The sequence below is a fragment of the Acartia tonsa genome, chromosome 14 (genome assembly GCF_053477335.1).
Source record: "Acartia tonsa isolate MP-2025a chromosome 14, ASM5347733v1, whole genome shotgun sequence".
Classification (NCBI taxonomy): domain Eukaryota; kingdom Metazoa; phylum Arthropoda; class Copepoda; order Calanoida; family Acartiidae; genus Acartia; species Acartia tonsa.
In genome coordinates this window covers 31069959-31097230 of record NC_137273.1, presented here as the reverse complement: position 1 = coordinate 31097230, position 27272 = coordinate 31069959, and the positions used below count along the sequence as shown (strand labels likewise).

Genomic DNA, 27272 nt, shown 5'->3' with positions numbered 1-27272 from the left:
TCACACTGCCGTAGTCTTTATTCGAACTCTGGTGTCTGCCATTTACCCTAGGCGGATACCACAATGAAACATTCTATAAGCTTATACTGTTTAATAGATATTATTATCGCATCGTATCATACACCTTAGACCTTTCCACGGATACTAAAATGAAAAAAACAGGTTTGTTTGCTTCAAGTGCCAAATACCCAGGCTAACAAAACAAACACACTATACGAAACATAATTTTTCAGTGTGGCGTAGAACCGTTTCCAAACCAGCTGATATTAACCGGTTACTAAATCATCCTGCAAAACTTGTAAGAATAATGTAAATTTGTTAAATAACATTTGAAACTAATCAATATACGTAATTAATCCAATTTTTAAGAAATTTATATTTTTTATTTTTATAACTCTTTCTTTTGATTTTTGTTATTTTCAAAATTTCCACCTCTGATGTACTGCATACATGCAGAAGGAGACAAATTTTATAAAAAAAATTTGACAATATCTATTGATACGTCAGTTTTCGTAGCTTAGGGAGGGATTGTACATTGAACTGTAAATGACACTAATACCAAAATCCAACATTGGTGTACTAAAAACTTTGCAAAAATCTTTATTTGGTTTTACAGACCTAAAGTGTCCAAAATTTTCCACCAATAATTTCTATCTGCAAAAGAACTAGTGGTGTTAAGCATAACTAAAGTTGTACAATTATCGTCCATTGTCGATTCAGATTTATTAATAAAATTTTAAAAAGTGTTTAAAAATTTCAAAAAATAAAATTTACCATGCTTCATCATATGATAGACAGTAAAAATATATTTTATCCGTACGGTTGTCTGTCTATTAAATGGATGTTTTACAAGATAGGCATCTGAATATTCACGTGAAGATTCTCTGAATATACATCAGTGTTTCTAACTTCCCTTACTGCACTTTAATGCTTCATTGAATATTTAAAATGTCATGTTTAGTCCTAGCCACGGATTAAGGAAGAGATAATTTGACATCGTATTATAGACAGCTTTCCGCGGATATTAAAATGAAAAAAATAATATAAAATTAGACCCCATCGAGGATAACAAAATGGTGTTATTTTATGGTTTTAATTTAATATTCGTGGAAATTTATCTGTACTACGATGCGATGTTATACATGATTTTTCAGTATGGCTGAGAACAGGTTTTAATCAATCGGATATTAATATGTTTCGAAGCAATACTGAGTGTAATAGTATCTTATCCTATTATATAGAGTAGAAAGGTTAAAGCTAAAGATCTCTAAAATTACTGGTCCTAATAGGTTGTGCTTTTCAGAGAAGCTTTATAAATGTCTTGGGATGGTTTTAGGCTGTTCTTCTGAACTCCTCTGCCATCCTCTAGAAGCCAGGGCAAGGCAACTAGTGTGTCTGTATGTATGTCAGATCTCAGAAACGATTACGACGTTGTTCTCTGCAAACGCTACAGTCTCTATAGACAATAAGTTTCCAGTATGGCTTCGAAAACGACTAAAATCATCAGGATTAGAACCGGTTCTCAGCCATGCTGAAAAATCATGTATATAATCATATTACACACAATTTTCCATGAATACTAAAATAAAAATCATAATATTGATAACAAATTTATTAGCCCGGGTCTTCGGCCCCTCGGGGCTAACAAATTTGGTTTTATTCATTATTAATCTATTTTTATTTTAATATTCATGGAAAGATGTTCATAATACGATGTGATGCATCCAATGAAACCCAATGACGAAAGTCAAAATTATTGGTTACTCCAGTTTAAACCAACCAATAAAGGTTTAATTAAGTAATGTTTTTGCGACAACGTCCAAGAAAAGCTTTGATTTAAACTACAATGTCCCCTCCCTCCCTTGGACGTACTCTCATTCGTTGTTGTTTGACATGATTAGTAAGATATATAAGTTTTTCGGAATTTTTAAGTTAGGGGGAGATTTGAAATCTGCGTCAAATTTTAAGTTAATTAATTTTGACCAATAGGATAGGTGGATTTTAAACTACCTGCGCTCTAATTGGTTGAATGATGCACGACATCCAATCAGAGCGCAGATTTTTTAAATCCACCAATCACAGATGCCAAAATTAATTAACTTAAATTGCATTTCCGCTTTTAGATAAAGAATTATACAAAAAACGAATTTTATAAAAAAAATCCTTAAAATTTGATGCAGATTTCAAATCTCCCCCTAACTTTAAAATTCCGGAAAACTTATATATCTTAATGATTAGGTTGTACAAACCTTCCGTGTCTCCAAACTTATGTAATGTAAATTTTCTACTATAGAATGTAAAAAAATCACACAACCTCTCATAGTTTAATTTTAAACTAAATTGTAATTTTAAAACTTTATTTAACAAAAAAACATTAAGTATTCAAATAGTAGCTTTAAAACATTACAACATTCATTAGTAGCGACTTATATAAATATTAGGAAAACATAATATTTCATCTGACCATATACGAACTTTTTGAGGAAAAATCATATTTGTAAAGCTAATTTTAAGTCAAGATGGGTAAACTTTAGGTTATAAGAGCCCCGCAGTGATACTTCGTTAGGATAGAAACCTGCAAGGTAAGAGCCTTCCACAAGGTGTTAAAATAAGTCATTTCAACATAAAAAAATGGATATTGGACAAAATAATGCCACGGTCGTAGCGAAAACTGAGATTTAAAATTTGCGTCACCCTTCCAATATGACGCAAGACGCATTATTTTGTCCACTATCAAAAAATGAGGAGGAGGTAGGGGGTATGGGCAGGTGGGTGGAAAGCACTAAATAAAAAGAACAGTTTTTTTTTTACAAAGAAAGGACAGATTTACATAAATTTTAACTCATAGAGTAGCATAAAAAAAATTGTATCACATATGTTTTTACAAAATTCCTTGTGGTTATTTTTTATGTTTATACAATACTTACAATTAGATGCTGAAGTAGCAGGAGGTCTGTGTTTGTGTGTGTCTGTCTGTATCGAAGGATATCGCTAATATGTTACTCCATGTAGCCTCTCATAAGTCCTGGGAAGGTTTATTACTATTTTATCGTAGGATATACAGTAAAACACTAGAGGGAGAAAGGGTTAAATAACTGGATCTCCCCATCGCAACCGCCTCGTGCAACCCTTCTATTGGCTCATTGAAAATCAACCAATGGTGTCATTTATTTTATCACAGCCAAGTAGCAGAAAATAATTTAGAAGCATACAAAAGAGGTCTTTGAAAAAGGAAGGAAGGTATAGTTGTCTGAATACATCTATACTATAGATCTGTTGGATATACAACCACTCGCCATAGAGAAAGATAACTTAAATTTGTTGGCTATTAAAAAAAGACAAAATATTTGCTTTGTTGAAAAATCGCCCCGGTTTTCCGATTCATTGATTTTATTGATAGTTTGTGTTTTTTAATCCTTTTTTTCTGTTGTTTTTTCATTAATATGTATTTATATATTTGCATATTGGTTTTTAAATACATAAATGATAACCTATCTATAAGGTAGCTTAATGTCTGTCCGTCCGTCCCTTAAGATATCGGTAACCACTGTACTGAATGGATTCTACTCTTTAGGGAATATACCTACTGGTCTTGTGGTGGTTGGTGGTTTTAGTCCATTTTCTTGAGAGGGTAGGACACCCCCAACCCGCTCCCCAACAAAAAAATCCCCTCAATTAAAAAAAATAATTTGAAATTAGTGGTGGCAGCTCCAGTGGTACTTAATTTTTTTTTAATTACCTCTTTGGGCAAAGCCCCTAGAGGCCAGGGGGGAATCCGCTAGTTCTATAAAGTAGTAAGTTGTATTTTTCATTGTGTGTGTATGTCCAGATAGATCTCTTAACCTTATATAAAAGTAACAGGATATCTGAGCCTTTGTCTGCCTGTACAAATCTCTAAATTCCTATACCGATGTGGATCTTATTTACATATACCAGGGAAATTTTATTAATTAATTTGGGGGGGGGGGGGGGGAGAGGGGGTTTACAACCTTCTTCTCTGGAGAAATCGCCATTAGAAAAAAATAACCTTCTCCACCCAAAGAACTAAACTTTCAAAATAAAAATGTACAACAATAACAAATTAATATTATTTTTAGGTAAGGATTTTATAATGCAGATAATATGTTTTGAGCTAAAATAAGGTAAACTGCTTTTAAAAATCTATAGATCTAATATTAGTATTTTTATTAGTTATTGTATGTATTGTAATATGTATTGTATATTGTGTATTAGGTTTAATATTGTACATATTTATATTCTTTGATATGATATAGTATCAGCTTCGCTACTAGCTTTTAGGTTTTATCCTCAATAAAAGCCTAAAACCGAACAAGAACGAAAACTCATCTACATCGAGGAACTAGCAGACGTTTCAGAGATCGTATTGTACACAAAAAAAATCCACAGAATTTAGGAAAAATTCAAAATCAGAATCTAATTAGATCAGGGAGGATTGAACTGTAAATTATACTGGTACCCAAAATTTTATAACCACAAATATTTATTCGTTGGCTTTTAAACTTTGGGTACTTTAATTAAATCTTAATTATATCAAAATCTAATTAGACCAGGGAGGGAGATTATAATTGAACTGTAAATTTTACTGGTACCCAACATTTTATAACCACAAATATTTATTCGTTGGCTTTTAATCTTTGGGTTCTTTAATTAAATCTTAATTAAATCAAAAACTAATTAGACCAGGAAGGGAGATAATAACTGAACTGTAAATTATACTGGTACTCAATATTTTACAACAGCCATCTCTCATTTGATCTTGACTGGTTGGCTGTTTCAACAATAAATTCATCTATATAAATTTGTTTGTCATCATTGTGGATATACATCTATTTATCCGTCATTGTCTTATCCCTTATTATTTCAAATTTTAGCAGCATAGACGTCCAAGGGGGGGGGGCCCGGGGGTAATGGGGTGATCACCCCCCCAAATGAATTTGGATTTTCAATTTTTACCCCCCCCCCCCCAAAAATAAAAAAAATGCCTCTATCAAATAAAGATTACCCCCCCAAAATGAGCTTGGGAAAATTTTACCCCCCTCAAATAAAATAGCTTGGACGCCCCTGTATAGCAGTTTATACCAGTTTTAGAATTCTGGGCCTTTAGCCCCTCGGGGCTAACAAAACTGGTTTTAATCTTATAGTTTTTTTTAAAGCAATTGAGTTTTTAATAATTGCATTTTATTGCACAATTAACCTTTCACTGATTAGGTTCATGCAATGGATATAGAAAGTGTGGATATATTGACAGTGGAAAATGTGTTGTCAATTTAGGTTGCGACAAGGGTACTCATTTAATGGTCAGTTGGTTCTTCTATAATTTCTGTCCCTCTTTCTATCCATCCATCTTTCTCACAATTTTACTGTCTATCTTTCTTTCTCTCTAACTTTCTCTCTCTCTTTTTCCCCTCTCTTTTTCTCTTTTTCTCTCTTTCTCATGTATTTTCATCTTTAATTTCTCTTTATTTACTTTCTCTCTTTGTTTACCAGTTATCCTATTGTCAAATTCAAGCCTTTGGCTTAATGAATAAATTCATGAATAATGGATATATTATAAATTGGATGTTGCATCAGATTTTCAGGTTCTCCAATATAGTGAAACTCGCAGTTGGCTAAAATAACGATACCCCCCAGACACTCACTTTTCCCAATCCCATTCCCTTCTACTGGATGAACGAACTGACCAATAAATGATTTCCATGTTAGCAACCTGCACATGTAAGTTCAGTATGTCAGTGGATAATAATAGGTTTTGAAGACATACTGGAAATATTCTTAACTTACTCTTACGTAGTGACTTATGGACACATCTTCTTGTTGTAAAGAAGTTGCGCTTTTAAACTTGTTGCTTGACTTTTATAGTATTGTGATACTATACAATTTGAAAGTCTGAGGAATCGAGCATTAGAAATTAGTATGCCATTACTACCGCTTATTTTTCACATTAGCATAAACATATCTACATCAAAATCTAGGAATCTCTTGGATGATGAGTGAGTTAAGCTAGGGGTAAAGGTATAGATGCCCAAGGGTTGGGTTAAAGGGGTGTTTACCCCCCTCAAACTTTTACCTACCTTAAAATTTTAAAAAATACATTAGATTACTCCCCTCAAATTTTTGAAACACCTTATTATACCCCCCTCAAACTCAAAATAAAAAGCTTTGACCTCACTGTGTAATAGAAAGTTTGTGCTTTTGTAATTTTTGGCTATTCTGACATTAGCGAAAGTGAACGCACACCTTAGAAATTAGAATAAAGTTAAATAAGACGCGCGCAAGATGTCAAATAAATATGCATTATTAGAAGGTTTCAAAAACAATTAGAATTTATAAATCAAAATGATTTTGGTATTTTGAAGCATTATAAAAGAGTTTAGCTATTTTGTTATGAATATTCACAAAGTAATAATCAAAATATAAAAACCTATTTCAATTAATAATATTTCATTTTTTTATTTATCAAGCCAATGCAATGAAAGAATAGCAAGTTCTACTCTGACAAAAAAAATCGGACCAAAACCGTATTTTGTGGAAGAAAAAGAAACGTTATTGATGCTTATTTAAGGCTAGGTTAGGTTAAGTAATGTTCTAATAGACACTTAGGAAACCGAAATATAGAAAAACCCATAGTAGAAGCTTTAAAAAAACATAAATCAATAGAAATTAAAAAGTAAAAATAAACAGCTTGCTAAAACCATTAAGTGAGGCTTCCTTAAAAATGCGAACTCTATCTGTTCAATAGTTAATGAGATTTTAAGCTTCAGACAATAAAACCTTATTTCTATATGATAGGAAAAGTAATTATATTTTAGAAATTCTTCTTATTATGATTTCCAGTAAAATGTAGACAAAAAATCCAACTATTTGACACCCCCTAATATGTCTGTATGTAAATGTCCCATATGTCCCCTCTAGAATACGCCAGGGAGGGAGGAGACATTAGATGTAAATCATACTGGTATTCAATATTTTATCATTAAATCTTAAACCCAATCCAAACTAGTGTTGATAGAAAAGTATTTTTTATCACTTTTTCTCGTAGATTTCTTACAAATTGTTTCGAAAATTTATTATTGAAATAGATTATTTCATATCAAAAGATTTTGTTTATTATAATAGAGGATGTACATTAATTTATCGATCATTGTCTTATCCCTTAAGATTCCTGAGATTAAGTTAACTTATTTAATATATACATAATATTACAATGTTATAATAAGCGTAGCAACTCTAAATGCCATTAGACCCTCGATATTATGTCACTTTTGGCCAGAGATCTTATTAATGGATAAGACAATGGACGATAAATTGATGTACATCTCCCCCTCTGATGATAAACAAAATTACCCCTTCTGTAGATTAAAATAATTGGTTTTAAAGTTGAATACTACTAAAACTTTGAAGTAGACTTATATGATGCCGAGCTTAAAAACTTTGGAAAATAGTATAATTTACGATTAATTGTCCCCTCTCTTCCTGGTAATGTTAAAAATTAAATTATATTCTGAGAAGCTTCGCTACTTTTAGATAGTGTCATTCTTGTTTTTTAATTTCTTATATTCATAGTTTTACCCATACATAGACAATACATACACATATTAAACAAAATATCCCATCAAATAAAGTACCATAGAGTGATCAATACATTTTCAAAAGACATGCTATTTTTATTAAGTCCAGTGTTTCATTGTTGACAAATCTTCATTTGGTTTATAAATAAAAAGACATGACGTCATACTAGAGACGTTACAAATGACACCTACTGCTGCTATGTCAGACACGTAACATAAATAGTGAGAGTAGGGGCCCATAATTCCCTGGCCCATAAACAGGCGCGACTCATTACTATGCACAGTTAGGACTTCCAGACAAAGGTGATGCAATCAAAGGGTTGAGTGTCTATTGAATAACTCATTACCCATCATATACACAGACAGACAGACAAACATACATACAGATGTGATCTATAGAATAGCAACACTTCGGACATGCTTGTTTAGTAATGTGTTAGATTTACTTAGTCTCATGTAAATATACAGACAGACAGACATACGGACAGACAGACAGACAGACAGACAGACAGACAGACAGACAGACAGACAGACAGACAGACAGACAGACAGACAGACAGACAGACAGACAGACAGACAGACAGACAGACAGACAGACAGACAGACAGACAATCAGACAGACAGACAGACAGTCGGACGGACGGACGGACGAACGGACAGACAGACAGACAGACAGACAGACAGACAGACAGACAGACAGAACAGACAGACATACATACAGACAGACAGACAGACAGACATACAGACAGACAGACAGACAGACCGACATACATACAGACAGACAGATAGAAAGACAGACAGATATATATACAGACTGGCAGACATACAGACAGACAGACAGACAGACAGACAGACAGACAGACATACGGACAGACATACGGACAGACATACAGACATACATACAGACAGACATACAGACAGATAGATAGATAGAGAGACAGATATATGTACAGAATGACAGACATGCAGACAGACTGACAGACAAATATACATATGTGATCTATAGAGTAGCAATACTTTTCTATAATTATTCCAATTACATGCTTGATTAGTATTATGTTATGTTTATTTAACCTCATATAAATATGTAAATGCATAATATCTTTTTTTTGGAGCGAGGCTTCTTTTTAATTGCGCTTTTTCACTAAATATTTACATCTGCCAGTAGCGTGCAGTAGGGGGATGTAAAATTAAAAATTGGAAACAGGGGCGTCCAAGCTTTATTTTTTTGGGGGGGGGGGGTAAATACCCCCCCCAAAAAATTTTTTTTAAAGAACATTTATTTTGGGGGGGGTAAAATGGTTTGGGGGGGGGTAAATACCCCCCCCAAAATCGTTGGGGGTGCCTACGGCACCCCCAAGGTAGGGGTAATTTTTTTTTGAGGGGGGTATTGTTCAAAAAATTTTGGGGGTGCCAAATGGCCCATTACCCCCCCCCCCTTGGACGCCTATGATTGGAAAAACTCAATTTTCATCCCCTCATTGTTTTACATCCCCGTGGATAATTTCTGTGCACGCCACTGAAATCTCTGCAACACTTTAAGAGAAACTGAAGCAAAAAAAATGTTTCATTGGCAATCCTATGAAATAAATAAATCTGTATCTTTAGATTTATATAACTTATGAACCGTTTGTGTTTTTTTTTATATAAGGAAAGCTTCACGTGTGTGCAGTGGTGGTTTTAGGCTATTTTATTTATAGCTTTAGGTTTTCAGCTGGTTTTATCCTTTTTTGTTATTCTATATTCTTTTTATACAAATAATTTATATTTTATAATAGTTATTTCTCGCATCGTATTATAAACGGCTTTACGCTGATATAGAATGTACAATTATAAGATTAAAACTAGTTTTTTAGCCCCGAGGTGACGAAGGCACCGGCTAAAAAAAGTGGTTTAAATCTTATGATTGTACATTTTTATATTCGTAGAAAGCTGGATATAATATGATGCTAGACATAGTTTTTTCGTATGGATAAGAACCGGTTCCTATCCACCGGATTCGAATGAATACGAGAAAATGTTTTTAAAAATATAATAGAATAACTACAAGTGCTATATCCATCCCCTTTGTTCAAACTCTTTTTATTTTCAATTTGTTCAAATTCACCAAAACGTTATGCGCATTTGAACTCAAACTGTTTTATTTGGTAATGAGCGAAGCATTTTTACAAATAGGTAGTTCCGTCATTTTATATACCATAAACAAAACTTGGGCATATGCAAGTAAGGAGGGAACGTTGGACCGTAAAATGTACTGGTATCCAAAGTATGGTTTTAATCTACAGAAGGGATATCTTTTCAAAATTGGGGATATACATTAAATTATTGTCATTTTCTGATCCCCGAACTAAAACATAACATTCTAACTAAATAAAACTTTTTTTGTTGAAACTGCGAAATGTTGACAGTCGCTGCTCAATAAAAAATCGGCAGATATTGAATTTATAGCAGCGATCAGCTTTTTTATTGCTGCGGTTTTCAGAATATATTTAGTCCTTGTTTTTTTTTGTGTTTTTATTTTGCAAAATGAAATTAAAAGGATACCCACTTCACTCAAGCTTTTGTGTAGTCTGATTATCTATCTATCTTTCTATCTATGATTATCTATCTATCTGTTTTAATATTTATCTAACTATCTAAAAAGATTAAAAGAATACCCACTTCACCCAAGCTTTTCTGCAGTCTATCCATCTGTTTCAACATATATCTATGATTATCTATCTATCTATCTATTAATCTATCTATCTATCTATCTATCTATCTATCTATCTATCTATCTATCTATCTATCTATCTATCTATCTATCTATCTATCTATCTATCTATCTATCTATCTATCTATCTATCTATCTATCTATCTATCTATCTATCTATCTATCTATCTATCTATCTATCTATCTATCTATCTATCTATCTATCTATCTATCTATCTATCTATCTATCTATCTATCTATCTATCTATCTATCTATCTATCTATCTATCTATCTATCTATCTATCTATCTATCTATATATCTATCTATCTATCTATCTATCTATCTATCTATCTATCTATCTATCTATCTATCTATCTATCTATCTATCTATCTATCTATCTATCTATCTATCTATCTATCTATCTATCTATCTATCTATCTATCTATCTATCTATCTATCTATCTATCTATCTATCTATCTATCTATCTATCTATCTATCTATCTATCTATCTATCTATCTATCTATCTATCTATCTATCTATCTATCTATCTATCTATCTATCTATCTATCTATCTATCTATCTATCTATCTATCTATCTATCTATCTATCTATCTAAATGCACTTGACTGAAATTGTTCAATCATATAATAATATTGTTTAAATTAAAGGCTTGCAAATCATATAACATTCAGGGATCTTAAGGGATAAGACAATGGTCGGAAAAAATTAATTGGTGAACATCCCAAATTATGATAAACAATATTATCCATCCTGCACTTTTTGATGGAAAAGCTTTGACACTGGAAATTTATTTTATACAATTATGAATGATTTAATAAAAATGCATAAATGTTTAAAATAACTTATGAGAGTTTTTTTTTTTAAACTTTGGGTACTAGTGTAATTTAAAGTACAATTTCCCATCCCATCGTGTATGATATTTTAGTTGCAGGGATAGATTATAAAAGAAAAAAATCTTTTTCTCATTCCGTTTCTAACATACGGTAACATACGTTTCGAATTATACCGTAGTTTCGCTTCTAAAAAGTCTAATTAAGGATAACACACACAAAAAAAAACACTTTTAATTGCGTCAAAAGATTTTCCTCAATAATTTGTGCGTAAGTGCACGTATTGTATGTGCGTATGTGTATGTGTGTGCGTATTGTATTTGTATGCGCGCAAAATTCTGTAACTCCATTGAAACGGTGTGCTTTCCCAACAGCTAAATAAGATTGTTTAAAATTTGTAAAAGCTTTGTGAGTCTATTTCTTGTAGTATAGCTACTTTATAAGTAATGCATGTCCTTACATTTGTCTGACGCTTGGAATAGAGTTTTAAGCATGGCTTAGAAATTTTCAAATTTTAATTTACAATTATAATTATATTTTATATTTATTACACATTCTAGAAAGCTTTGTTTAAAAAAAGAAATATGGCAGTTTATTTTTCTTTTTTCTGTCTAAAATATCATTGATGCGCTACTTTAAATTTTTTTTGCTAAAATAAATTATTACTGCTATGACCGCACACCATTAAAACAACCGCACTACAGCGCTTAACAACTCTTCTCCAAAGTGCAGTTGTTCAGTTGTTTGACAGCCGTCACAGTGTAAACACCTGCGGCGGCACATCGGAGAGTGGTTCTGTGACGTCATACATTTATATATCTTATAGTTATTATTAAAGGGATAGTTTCATTAAGTGTATCTAATATCTTTTGGTTGTAAAACCAATGAAAAAATAAAATTATTTTGATTTCTTTACTTTTTATTATAGAAAATTCAATTATTCAATCATAAGCATTTTTATGTTATATACAACAAATTTGTCTTAATTTTACTTTTTATTTTTTTTCTTGTCCTATTACATGTTAATAAAAATAAAATTCAGTTGATCTACAAACAATTATTAAGGAAGTAGCCATAAACGTCCATTTAAACCTTTGAAACCCCTCATTTTAACCCCGTCAAAATTTTCAAAATTTTTAATCCCCAATTTTATTCCCCTTAAAATAAAAAGCTTAGACGTCCCTGGAATATCTAATTACACTTCATGAAACTGTCCCATTTATATTATAGTGAGGTGCCAAAATTTCTAGTGATTTCTAAAAAAATTAACAAATAATCAAAATTATAAATGTGATAATAGTTTTTAAAAAAGTGATAGTTATTAGGTTATAGTTTAGTTCTGAAAAATTGAAATAATTTGGTATAGGGGCTAACAATGCCCTACATATGGGGGGAGTTTGAGACCTCGCTCCGGGGGTCTAAGGTGAATTCTGAGGATGTGAAAAAGATCCTCCACAAGACGTGCAGTGGTCATGCTCATGGCCATGGAGTGGCTAAGGTGGCAGGATTCAGTCTCTTTTTAAGAAGTGCATCTACTTAAAATCTAGTGTTTGTCAAAACGTTCGTTTTTTTACAAAATAGCAAAATTGTTGAAATGATTAAAACTTGAATTGCCTAACATTATTCCTTTATTCTTTACTAGTGGCTGTGCCCCTAGCATATAGGGACTCTATACTCAAAGGGATATGAAAGGGCAGAAAAATAGCCTAAAACCATTCCAAACTTAATCTTAAAAAATAAAATAGCATAAAACCATCTCAAGATATATAAGATGCCTGTAAAGGAGAACCATATCGGTTCAGCGGTTAGAGAGATCCTTCGCTACAGACAAAAAAAGCTTACTACTTTATATAATAGGATATTTACCCAGACAACTCTTTTTCTGAATCACCTATTGACTCTTTTTTTGTTTTGACATAAATTGATGTACATCCGCCAATGTTAATAAACAAAATTACCCCTTCTGTAGATTTTTTTATTTTCTAATTTTCTGTAATAATTTTTTAAAATCTGCTTTTTTCTCCCAATTATTCAGTTTCTCCATCAATATTTTTTTGCTTCGCTACTTATAGATGTTGTCATCCTTGTTTGCTTTGCAACAAAAAGACTCTGAACCACCGAACCAAAAATCAGGAAAAGGTTATTGTTGAACGGGAGAAGGGACGGCGCCAAAGTAGGGAGAAATCAGCCGTTCCCGAGATACATCGGGCAGACAAGTTTCCTGGCATTGAGCTTAGTGGTCGTAGAGGATCTCTAGGCAAAGCAGCAGTCGGTGCTTTTTAAAAATTATTTTGTAGATTATAGGATAAATATTAGAAGAATCCTACTTTATTTTTAACGCCCCCAGATGCCTCTAGGGTATCTTGAAGGAAAGTTTCTTTTTAAAAGATTAATATTCACTGTAAAGGAGAACCATATGGGTCAATTTGTTACTGAGATCTTTCGCTACACACACAGACAAACAATGTATAAGGATTTCCATGTTCCAACTATTTTGTTCCAAAATTTTTTTTTAATTAAACATAAAAATTTTGAGGGGAAAGATAAATAGCATCTGAAACTGTTGTATACCTGTCAGACGATATTTCTGGAGGTCACGACCCGCCCTCCAGCCTGCGGGGCCGCTCTCTGCCCCCTGTGGACGCCCTAACGGGCCTGGAGCATGCTTTAGAGAATGGAAGAAACGGCGGGTCCAGCCCTGACGGGGACCATAGGAAAGTTTATCAAATTGTAGAGTAGCTGCGTTAAGTATGTGTTATTTAAGTCGGCCCTTCACTTTACATTTTAGTCTTAAAATTGGAACTCTCTTATTGGTCAATTTGTTCATCCAGTAGGAGGAAAGAGGATGGGGTAAAGAGGGTGAAAGGGAGGAACCATAATTTTAGCCAGTTGCGTATTTCACTCTATTAGAGAACATAAATATCAGTTGTAAGATCAAAGTAATATTATATCCATTAATGCCTAAGGTCAATAGACATTGAAAAAAGTAATTTGTTTGTCAACATAATGTTTCAAGTTTTAACAGGGAATTTCAGAATACAGAGATAGATAAAAAGATAATAAATTTGATAGTATTAAAACTTTTGAAATTAAAAAAAAAATCATACATAATTTAAATTATTGATGAACTGAAACCCCCTGCAGAATGCCAGACGTGATACCTAAGCCGAAGTCCACCCGCAGGGCTACAAGTGTGGGCCTAACCACAATTGGTAATGGCAGTTCAGCTACAACAACACCCAGGAGAAGCTCAGTTGAGGCAAGGCTTGGATAATGGCATATTTTATTATAAATTGATTTTATATTCAAATTATCAATGTCTATTTTAGATTAAAATCATTGGGGAAAAATTTTAAACACTTTTAGTATGTACAATGCAATCAAGATTGAATCTTATTAGATTGTTTAGCTTTCAAATTTAATGGACTTTCAAAAGGTTTGTAGATCAAACATTTGTTTTTATAATTTATAATTAAAGTATTCATTAGTTATTAATATATACTTTCCTATTCTTACTAAAGTACGCAACCACATTTTAAAAATTCGCAACCATTAAATTTAATATCTAAAAATGTCTATAAAATTTCAGATAATTCAATGCTAAATATTAAAAGTTATTTATCGCATCGTATTATAGACAGCTTTCCGCGGATATTAGAATAAAAATTACATGATTTAAACAAATTTTGATAGCCACGAGATTCCGAAGGCACTGTCTAACGAAACTGGTATAAGTTTAACGATATTTACTTTAATATTCTTGGAAAATAGTCTGTGTATGCATGATTTTTCAGTACAGCTGAGAACCGATTCAAATCCAGCGGATATTAATCGGTTTCGAAGCCATACTGGAAATGTCTCTTAGATTTCAAATACTTCAATGCTAAATATTAATATAGATTCTTAACAAAATCCTTTTTTTTTTAAACAGAGTGCCTTATCCTTCAACAACCCCCATAAGTGTACAGACTTTTCCACCACTAATTTTAATCTATTGTTTCTAATAATTAAGGTTGTGCATCACTTCTTCGTCTATTGTCTTATCCCTTAAGATCCTAGAATAAAACAAAGATTTTCTTTAGTAACAAACTCCCTGTCATATAATATAAAATATGCCTAGAAATTAACTTCAATATAGGTTATGCAAAGAATGCTCTATGGTTCGGCTACAAAGGAATTCATTTCTTATAATCATAGCTTCGCTATATTTACACAACATATTAGTGTTGTCCTTGTTATAATTTATTTAAAACTACGAATCAAGCAAAGCTACTTTATAATTTACTTTGCCTGTACACCAGTCCGGCATGGGTAAAATATGCTTTTTTTTTGTTTTTTGATTGCTGAAATTTTCAGTGAATATTCCCAAGACCTAAGCGCATTAAATCTATACATTGCTTTGTTCGTCTGTTTGTCCACGTGCTTCAAAAGAAATATATAACTTAATTTGTAAAGGTTTCTTGATTTCTTTGAGTTTTTTCATACTATCTTTCTTTAACCCATCTAGTCCGTTAATTGATTTTTTTTGTTTTTCGCTACACATGGATGCTGTCATCCTTGTTACCGTCTTACTAAGAAACTAAACACTCTTGCTAATATATACTTGAACACTAAAGAGACAACCAACCATTTTATTGCATGACCTTAGTCTAGAAGTTCTAAATGAATATTAGTCATAATCACTTGTATTCTATAGAATTACTGACAAATAGGCCTATGTTATAATGTAGCTGCGCTACTAAAAAATGAATAAAATTAGCTTTTCAACGTAAAAAGGCGTAGCGTGGCGAATTTGTTTAAAAGTGAATACAATTATTTACAAAAGGTTCTCTTTGAGCTACACTGTATAAAAAGTAACCCTCCTTTTAACAACTTTTTACTTTTTTACCGTATAAAATCTATGGCTAAGACTTTAAAGTATGTTAGTCTATCAAAACTAGCTGATTTGAAAACTTTCTGTGGTTTATGTCGATAACATGGGTTGAATAAAAAGTTACCATGGCTGACATAATATTGACATAACGATTTTCTAATGATTATGAATTATTATTATTTAGTGTCTAGATTGATTAAATTCTATTAAATCTATAGGATTGTTATTGCTGCGCTACGTATTTAACTAGCTATCCGTAGCTTTTAATAAAATGGAAAAAAAAATTAAAATTAAAACCAGTTTTTTTTAACCCTGAGGGGCCGAAGGCCAAGGTTAACAAAACTAGAATTAATTTATGATTTGTATTTAAATATTCGTTAAATATTGTCTGTAATTCTATGCTATAAATGATTTTTCAGTATAGCTGAGAACTGGTTTTAATCCACCGGAAACGGTTTCGAAGTCATACTGGTTAAATTATTTAAATGATTTTTTTTTGTAATACAAGTTTAGAAATCAAAAATTAAATATTACAGTGTATATATATTATTTATACGAATCTAAAAAGGTTTCATATGAATATATTTATATATAATTCTTATTTTGTAATGTACTTAAATTAAGTACTTTTATTATGAATACCTTTTCTAGTATAGCTCTAAATCCGATGGATTAAAACCGGTTCTGAGACATACTGAAAAATCATATATCTTATTAATTTTCCTATAAAAAAAAAAAATGCAAATAATGAAATTGATCCCTGTTGTTGTTGTTGTAGCCATGATTCTCTGAAGTTAGGACTCAGATGCACACGGAGACTGGAAGTAAGAATCCTTTTGCCAATCTTAGATTGGTAAGCTTCGCGCACAGCTGATTATATTCTATGTTACATTACAAGCTGACCCGCAATTCTCGTGGAAGCTACTCAATTATTACATCACCCTGGCCTAGAGTTTTGGCAGGTGTTCATATTAAGCCACCCTAATTAATGGCACTCTCATACGAGGAGCATGGATGAGGGAAAGCATGGTTAGAGCTGCTTGATTTGTAGAATCCTAACTTCCTACAAATCTCCCCCCATACAACCCTAGGGCATCTTAGGGAAGGTTGCGTGATCATAATCTGACAAATTGTAACAGCATTTGTCAACCAAGTGCAAAGTCTATGTGGGGACTTGAACTCGGTTTCTCCCAACCACAGCGTAGTGCGCTAACCACTACACTATGGGACACCCATAAATTGATCCCTGTTTTGCTGGCTCGGCACTTAGGCTCCTCAGGGCCAACAAAACTTATCTTGTAATTTTTCAATTTACTGTCCGAGGTAGACTCTCTACTTACGATGTAAAAATAACGTCCGTAACATATAGCTCATTAACAAAGTAATGTTAAAATCATCCTATATATCTAACACTAACTTTCTTATGAATCATAGAAATGAATAAAAAATCTAAAAAGGATGATCTTAAAAACCGCGGAGGTTGGAAAGTGCGACATCAACAAGCTGCAGCAACAAATGGCGCCAATAATCAAAGGTAAGAGTTCTAAGTAGCGCGGCTACTCTTGAACACTGTTATGGTAGTTTGTTCAGATGTCCGTGTTTTCTTTTGTGCTCTCACTCAAAGTTCCTTGCGAGCAAAGAAACCCCCTCGAACATAGATTTGAAATGAATTAAAAATAAGGGAATGGGGAATCTTTAAATACAACATTTTCTTCCTTTTATGGGAAGTTATTAACTTAATTTAATTCATTATACTAAATTTAAAAATACAAAAATTAATTTTTTTACTTTATTTTGATCTTTTTGACCCACCGCCGTTATGAAACACCAACACGTTTCAAAATTTTTAGTATTTTTACAATTATGCAAATTTTGCTTTTGTGTGCAAAATGTGTTTAACTTTTCAGAAAACTTTGTGTTTGTCCCGAAGGGTTTTATAGTGCCTATAAAAAATGACGCCATACTGGCCTACCATTGGTCAATAAAATATATACTGGCCTGCCTTTGGTAATATAGTCTGTGTATTGGCCTATCTTTAGTCATTTGTACTGCATGACGTCATGTTTTTATAGGCACTATAAATAGATTCGTTTCTCCCCTAGCCACAAAAAGAACTTTGGTTTAAAGACCTACAATTTATTTAAGCCTATAACTTTTTTTTGCTGTTTTAAAATGTATTTTCATAATTTAATTAATCCACACTTTTGTTGCCAAAATATAAATTTGATATCCATCTTTCACAGTTCTTGGGGTTTTCACATAAAACCACCAGTTTTTAGCATTATTTTAGAATATTGTGAAATTCAAAAGTCTCCATACATTTTTGAAGTAAATATTTTTAATTTTGTTATTTTTAATTAGTGCAGTTTATACTAAAAAATATTATCATTATGAAATTATCTAATTTTTTCATATATTGTCTTATCCCTTCAGAACTTTTTTTTATAATTTTTAAATTTTTGTAACAACGATAAAATACCAATATACAAAACTAAGTATTCATTTAAAGGAAGCCTAAAAAAAATAAGCTTTATTGTGTAAAAAAGCTTATTATTTTAAGTAATTTTTCACTTAAAAAAGGATGTTTTTTTTCATTAACATTCAAATGCATTAAAAGATAAAAAAGCATATTTTTGAGACACTCTAGTTAAACTCAAATCTGACTTCTTTTTTTGGAACACCCTTTTTTCTTTCATCGACTATATTGTGACTATTCAATCAGTAAGAATCAGTCTCATATCCACGATAGAAGGGATAGGTAATTGTAAGAAAAATGAAGACATGTAAGTTTTTGGTTTAAGGGGTTGTAATTTATGATTATCATTATATATGGTTTAAAATGTTTAGTTTTTCCCTGAATGCATCTGTATTTCAAAATGAAATTATGAAATTTTAAACCTAAATAATTCCATTTTTTTCTCTTAAACTATATCTACCTGATTTTTTTTAAAATAAAGGCTTTACATCAACAAATTGATATTGTCTCTTTTCTTCTACTCAACTGTTTCACAAAAAAAATAGAATTTTAGTATTGCTTCGAAACCGATTAATATCCGGTTCTTAGCCATACTAAAAAGTTATCTAAAGTATCGTATTAGAGATAAATTTCTACTAATTTAAAAAAAAACATAAAATCAATATCAGCTTTGTTTGCACGGCCCTTCGGCCCCTCGAGGCTAGCAAGACTGGTTTTAATCTATCATTTTTTATCTTATTAATAATTTAAGCTGTCTATAATACGATGTGATAAATAACCATTAATTTATCTATCTCTAAAAGCCTGAAATTATCAGAAAAGAACAGATTTTTATGCCAAAACAACATTTTCCCCTTTTCAACCAAAAATCCCCAAAACCAAAACTTTTCCCCCTTCTACGCCCCCGAAGTTTTTGCCTTATTTGGGCAAAATTAACCTTCTCAAAAAAGACGTACGGGGAGAGAATTATGAAAAATGGCTTACAATATAGGCATTTTTGACACTTTTATGTAAATATTAAAAGTTCAAAGATTGAAAGACAATTGTATCTTTAATTTGTATTATTTTCATGGCTTATCATTGTCAAAGTTAAATCAAAAGAATCAAAATCAATAGAAAAACTTTAAAAATTATGATTTCATATCCAGTATGGCTTTGAAACTGATTAAAATCCGTTGGATTAGAACCGTTTCTCAGCCATACCAAAAAATCATGTATAGCACAGGATTCCACTATTCCACAGTTTTCCACGATCATTAAATTAAAAATCATAAAATTAATAGCCGGTCCTTCAGTCTCTCGGGGCTAACAAAACGAGTTTTAATCTTATGATATTTCAATTTAATATTTACGGGAAGTTGTCTGTAATTCGATGCGATAAATAGCTATTAAATAATTCTTTGATTGGTTTAATTTTTAGAACAAGACGTACATCGCCCTCATTGGCCCCGTACAAACGTAGACGCAATTCTATTGGCTCTGGCGCAAACTCTCCAACCAATGACAACGAGGAATCCGGGAACGGATTGAACGGGACAGCCAATGGGAATTCAGGAAGGACCACGCCAATCAACGGTGCCTCAACTCCAACCAATAGGAAATAAACAAATGTCATACATTTAAAATGGCCATTAATTTATTATGATTCTTAATATCTCAGCAATAAAATACAAGAATTCGATTATAAAGCTTATTTGATAAAATTATTGTTAATGCTTTGCAATTATGGAAAGTCTATTCCTTGTTCATTCAAAAAAGTTTAAATAGTAGCTTTGTTATGTATTCAAAAAATATTTGCCTATCAACAAAAATTCAAATTTCAGATGGGTATTTTAACAAAGCAACAAAGTTTAAATGAACCTAGTAAAAGTGTCTGACTCTGATTATAACGTCAAAAAAATCAACCAATGAGAGGCCACTATAAATTTTACCATTGGTCAATTACAGTGTATACTGGCCTCTCATTGGCTAATTGTTTTTACGTCATAATCAGAGTCAGACACTTTTACTAGGTTCGTTTAAATTTATCATTATTGAGACAAAATGTGTTTAATAATTGAATTTTATTTATAAAAGCCTATTTTATTGATAACAATAAGATAATAATTCCAAATCAAAGTAATCTTATGCTATTCCCTTGAAATTGATTGGCTTTATTTTCTACGTAAATATTGACACTATTACATAAACATACTGAAAGATAAATAATTATCTATTTGAATATCTTTAGACTATATAATTTATTTATTGATGGAGCTACTTACAGGGAATACAGGGATGGAACATTGGCAGATAAATTAAAACTACCCCCAATTCTTCTTTGCATGTATTGCTGGTTAGGGATCTAAAGGGATAAGGCAATGACCGATAAATTGATATACATCCCTAGTGATTATTCGCACAATTACCTTTTCAGTAGATTTAAATTAGCGGTTGAAACGTTTGAACACTTAATGAATGAATCAATCAAAAGTCCTTAGAGTTTTTAAGCCAACGAATAAGTATAAGTAATGGTTATTATAAAACTTCGGGGACTAGTTTAATAAGCAGCCAATTGTCCCCTCTCTCTTTGTTTGCTGGTAGATTTGTTGGGGGAAAAGGGATGTAGAATAATCCATGTCCCCCATTTCCCTGAAGCTACCTAATGAATTTCAAAATTTAAATATTATTTAAACCATACACCAAAAATGAAAAAGTTAGGATAACCTATAATAATGGATTTATTATTAATTGGATGGATGTTACAACTTATTATCGTGTTCTCTAGTGAAGTGGAACTTGTAGCGGGCTAAAATAACGACAATCCCCCCCCCCCTCCTTTTTCCCACACTATCCCAGGACTTATGTAAAGCTACTCTGATATGGGAACTAAATTAGTTTTTTGATTGATCTTTTTAAATCTTTAATTTATTACGGAAATCTATGTGATCTCTTTATAGCGTCTAAAAAAAGACGCCATATAATACAAGTGTCTAATACAAAGACTAAATGGCAGGCCATTATACATTTTAATTGGCTAATGTTAGGCCAGTATGACGTCATTTTTATAGGCACTATAAAAAGCATCCATCTTTGTTATTTGCTTCTATGACCGTTTGAGGTCTTGTTTTCAAAACTAAGCACAGATTTTTTTTTGACCACCTAGCAATCTTTAATGAATAGATATGTGTGTGTGTGTGTGTGTGTGTGTGTGTGTGTGTGTGTGTGTGCGTGTGTGAGTTTGTGTGTATGTGTGTGTGTGGATTCTGGGGGGCGGATTGTGTGAGTGAACAGGGATACAGGGGATATGTAAATGAAAGATTAGTTAATTCATTTTAATATTTCAGTATGGCTGAGAACCGTTTCTAATCCAGTGGATATTATTTGGTTTCGATGCCATACTGGAAAAATTATTCTAAATTATTTTATCACTCAAATCGACGGAAAATTGGGTTGGGGATTAATTTTATTCTCCATTTACTTCACCCTGAATTCCTGAGTCATGAGTGAAGAAACAGGTGTTCTTTAAATCAAGAACAGAAAAATTATTACTAGAATAATCATATACAGCTGAGAACAGGAAATCTTAGGGGATAAGACAATGGACGATAAGTTTTATATACATCTCAAATAATTTACATGGATACTATTAAAAGATTTTATGCAGTCGAAAAAAATAGGAAAAAAATTTGATTGGCACAAACTAGAAGTCTTCAAACTTTTCCACCAATAATTTTACCCTACAGAAGGGTAATTTTGTTTAACAAAATTGGGGAAGTACATCAAATTATCGTCCATTGTTCTCTTCCTTAAGACATAAAATAATTGGTATCAAATGACTTTTTTTTTTGATCCGCAAAGACTCGAAAGGCAAAAACTGACTCTAGTATAACTCATGTAAATGAATATATCGATTATTTGCATCTCTTAAGCAACTGTCTTTCAGGGCAGGGAGATGTATTGTGAAGATAAAAACAACGACAATTATGACCATAAATAGCGCAGCAATGGTTTAAAAACAAAAAAATTATTTTTTAAAAAATATCAAAAGTTAAGTTTTCCAGTTAAAGAGAAGAATTATTAAAGTACACATAGTTTCTAAGCCAACAAATGAGATAACATGTTTATAAAACATTGGGTACCTATATAATTTACAGTCAAATGTCCCCTCCCTCCCTGATTATAACTCTTTTTGCTAATTATTTCATGATAGAGATAATTTTGTTTCAGTAGAAATATTTTTAAGAATGATTATGCCCTTCAATGAGTTAAGCAACTTGGTATACTATCTTTAGGCCTAATCATCTAAGTAGGCATAGAATTCATTGATTAAATATGAAATATATTGTCTATGCATCTAATTAGGCATATAATTCATTGATTAAATATAACATATATTGTCTAATCATCTATGTAGACATACGAATCATTAATTAAATATAAAATATATTGTCTTATCATCTAAGTAGTCATATAATTCATTGATGAAATATGAAATATATTGTCTAATCATCTAAGTTGGCATATAATTTATTGATTAAATATAAAATATATTGTCTAATCATCTAAGTAGGCATATAATTTATTGATTAAATATAAAATATATTGTCTAATCATCTAAGTAGGCATATAATTCATTGATTAAATATAAAATATATTGTCTAATCATCTAAGTAGGCATATAATCCATTGATTAAATATGAAATATATTGTCTAATCATCTAAGTAGGCATAGAATTCATTGATTAAATATAAAATATATTGTCTAATCATCTAAGTAGTCATATAATTCATTGATTAAATATAAAATATATTGTCTAATCATCTAAGTAGGCATAGAATTCATTGATTGAATATAAAATATATTGTCTAATAATCTAAGTAGGCATAGAATTCATTGATTAAATATAAAATATTTTGTCTAATCATCTAAGTAGGCATATAATCCATTGATTAAATATGAAATATATTGTCTAATCATCTAAGTAGGCATAGAATTCATTGATTAAATATAAAATATATTGTCTAATCATCTAAGTAGTCATATAATTCATTGATTAAATATAAAATATATTGTCTAATCATCTAAGTAGGCATAGAATTCATTGATTGAATATAAAATATATTGTCTAATAATCTAAGTAGGCATAGAATTCATTGATTAAATATAAAATATTTTGTCTAATCATCTAAGTAGGCATATAATCCATTGATTAAATATGAAATATATTGTCTAATCATCTAAGTAGGCATAGAATTCATTGATTAAATATAAAATATATTGTCTAATCATCTAAGTAGTCATATAATTCATTGATTAAATATAAAATATATTGTCTAATCATCTAAGTAGGCATAGAATTCATTGATTGAATATAAAATATATTGTCTAATCATCTAAGTAGGCATATCATTCATTGATTAAATATAAAATATATTGTCTAATCATCTAAGTAGGCATATAATTCATTGATTAAATATAAAATATATTGTCTAATCATCTAAGTAGGCATATAATCCATTGATTAAATATAAAATATATTGTCTAATCTCTAAGTAGGCATATAATTCATTGATTAAATATAAAATATATTGTCTAATCTCTAAGTAGCCATATAATTCATTGATTAAATATTCATCTAAAATGGTAATTTTTTAAAGGGCATATCTTAAATGGAAGGTGGTTTTCGTCTGCCTACTGCTGCTATGTCAGATGTATAACATTAATAGAAAGAGTATGGGCAATGCCTTGGCCATAACATATGCAACTCATCATCATGCAAAGTTTGAACTTTTAGACAATAGTCGTGAAATCAAAGAGTTAGTTGTCTGCAATTGTTTGAAAAAACTTTCCTTCCACAAACCAAATCATATGAATATATGTTTTTCAATTTTATAAACATTAACGAATTATAGAAAGACATCGTTTTAAAGAAAAAAAAATATTTAATAAAAAAATTTAAAAACTAAATAAACTTATTTTATCCCCTCCCGTCCCCCACACTTCAATTTTTTTCTTGTTACTAGCCTCTAGGGGCTTTGCCCTAAGAGGTGATTTAAAAAGAATTTGAGGGGGATTGGGAGGGGGGGGGGTGTCCCATCCCCCAAGAAAACAGCTTAAAACCATCACAGGACCAATAGGTATATTCCCTGAAGAGAGTAGAATCCGATCGGTCCAGTGGTTACCGAGATCTTAAATGAACAGACGGACGAACGGACAGACAGACGGACAGACAGACATCATTCTACTTTGTATTATAGATAATATCATTATTCAGAGAATAAAAATGGTGTTGAATAAATTATGCACTGCCATTGCTCTTTCCCTGCATATAAACATAGTTCAGAGAGTCGGGCTGAGCACACGCATTTAGCAAGCTCTCCCCCGCCCTACCCCATGTGTTAAGCTCAGTTCTACCTTCCCCCTCTCTCTCAACTAGTTCCCCTCTCCCCACTGCCCGTGGTCACTCCGCAGTTGGAGGAAAGGGAAGACACTGTAGCCAGAGGGCACCTCGTATTTAGGCCTGGCAATGTGTATGTGTTAACGTATCGGTCAATTGTTAACACAAAAAAAGTGAAAATAAAACATTAATGAATTAAAAAGTTTTTTTTTAACAGATAGAGATAGAGAGAGAGAGAGAGAGAGAGAGAGAGAGAGAGAGAGAGAGAGAGAGAGAGAGAGAGAGAGAGAGAGAGAGAGAGAGAGAGAGAGAGAGAGAGAAGAGAGAGAGAGAGAGAGAGAGAGAGAGAGAGAGAGAGAGAGAGAGAGAGAGAGAGAGAGAGAGAGAGAGAGAGAGAGAGAGAGAGAGAGAGATAGTTAATAAGAAATAAAATTTTCTTTCATTGACCTAACCCTCCATCGCTATCAGAGTAAACCCTTTTTAGTCTAGGGTTGGGCCGGATATCCGGTCTGGTCGGTTATCCGGCCGGATATCCGATCATTTTCAATATCCGTCCGGATACCGGATATTGAAACTATCCGGTTACATGATATCTGGCGGATTTTTGACGCCGGATATCCAGTTATCCGGCCGGATATCCGGTAAATTGCCGGATATCGAACGTTGGCCAGATTTTTGGCCGGAACCAGATACCCGGCATTAGAAATCAGCCGGATATCCGGTAAAAAAATATCCGGCCCAACCCTACTTTTTACCCTTCAGAGCGGCATATTAAAATAATCAATAGATATAAAATGACAGCTTTAATGGACAAAAGTTCATGAATCATAAGGGATAAGACAATGGATGATAAATTGGTGTACATGCTATTTCCCTTTTTATGATAAACAAAATTATCCATTTTAGTTAAGCTTGGAAACCTCTTTTAAGCCAATAAATAAGATAGCATTTTTACAAAACTTTGGGTACCAGTAAAATTTTCATCCCAATGTCCCCTCCCTCCATGACAAATAAACTACACAGTATGTTCTATAACTATGTGATCTCAAATGTCACATTTAAATGTAAGGCTAAGTAAACCTTAAAATTGACTGTTATACTATGATATTAAAAGCCATCCTAATTTTTTTCTCGTATTCATTCGAATCGGGTGGATAGGAACCGGTTCTCATCCATACGAAAAAACTATGTCTAGCATCGTATTATATCCAGCTTTCTACGAATATAAAAATGTACAATCATAAGATTAAACCAGTTTTTTTAGCCCGTGCCTACGGCCCCTAGGGGCTAAAAAACTGGGTTTAGGGGCTAAAAAACTGGGTTTAATCTTATAATTGTACATTCTATATCCGCGGAAAGCCGTTTATAATACGATGCGAGAAATAACTATTCTCCACTTTTTAATTGCGAAAGCGTGTCATAGATATTAGGGGTGGAATTTTTATACAATATGTGGTAGAGGAGTGAGGATTTTTTCGGGTTCTTTTATAAAAACCTGGTCATAGAATATACCTACAAGATAATTTCAAATGCACATGTAAAAAGGACCTAAATGAACACAGTAATACTGTCTGACTGATTATGATGTAACAAAAAAATAGCCAATGAGAGGCCGTTATTGACCAATGGTAAAATTTATAGTGGCCTCTCATTGGCAAATTTTTTTTGTTACGTCATAATCAGTCAGACACTATTACTGTGTTCGACCTAAAGACTTAAACATGTTCGTGTACAAAAACTTTACCATAAATATGTGAAAGGACCACGGGATTTGTTAGAGTTCTTGTGTAAAAAAACTGTATAATATGAAAGATAATTTATATCCATTTATATGTTAAAAGACCTAGAGATTTGTTAATGTTCATGTACAAAAACCTGATCATATAATATGAAAGATCATATAATAAAAAGACATTTGTTTACTTATGATTTTTATAGTTTACCATCAGTTAATAATTCATCTACACTACCAAGAAGGAAAGATATTAACAAAATCAAGAAAAAATAATTTTTCAGCAAAAAGTATAAAAAAGGATAGGCAGTACATATGGATAATTGATGTAAGATAGAGAGAAACCATATAACATAGGAGAGAGAGAAAAAGTGAGTAAGAGAAAAAACGGTAGAAAGAGGATAATAAAAAAGAAAATAGATACAAAAAAGAGAGAGGGAAAAAGATAAAGAAAGAGAGAGAGAATAGAAGAGAAGAGAAAAAGAAGGATAAATTTAAAGACAGAGAGAGAACTAGAGAAGGGTAACATTATTTGAAAATATCTGACCAACAATTAACAAACAGAACTAAATCCACCGCTGGTGGTTTGGGACAAATAGCCGCCGGCAGCAATCCAACGACTGTCAGAGCCGCCAAAAAGATGTCACTTGGCGGCGGTGGAGTGGCCTATGCCT

At 32.0% G+C, this 27272-nt stretch overlaps 2 protein-coding genes across 2 annotated transcripts in view; one reads left to right on the top strand and one right to left on the bottom strand.

Moving 5' to 3' along the window:
* LOC145305409 (UDP-glucuronosyltransferase 2A3-like) overlaps positions 1-27272 on the bottom strand; it is a 148792-nt gene that overhangs the window by 29376 nt on the left and 92144 nt on the right. The gene's annotated exons all lie outside the window — the stretch shown is intronic.
* On the top strand, positions 12373-20090 carry LOC145305408 (uncharacterized). Its single transcript, XM_080147026.1, has 7 exons — positions 12373-12635; positions 13271-13394; positions 13716-13851; positions 14282-14396; positions 15276-15313; positions 17470-17544; positions 19907-20090. The coding sequence occupies exons 1-7, from the start codon at positions 12513-12515 to the stop codon at positions 20088-20090; spliced, it is 795 nt and encodes a 264-aa protein (XP_080003152.1). The 5' UTR covers positions 12373-12512.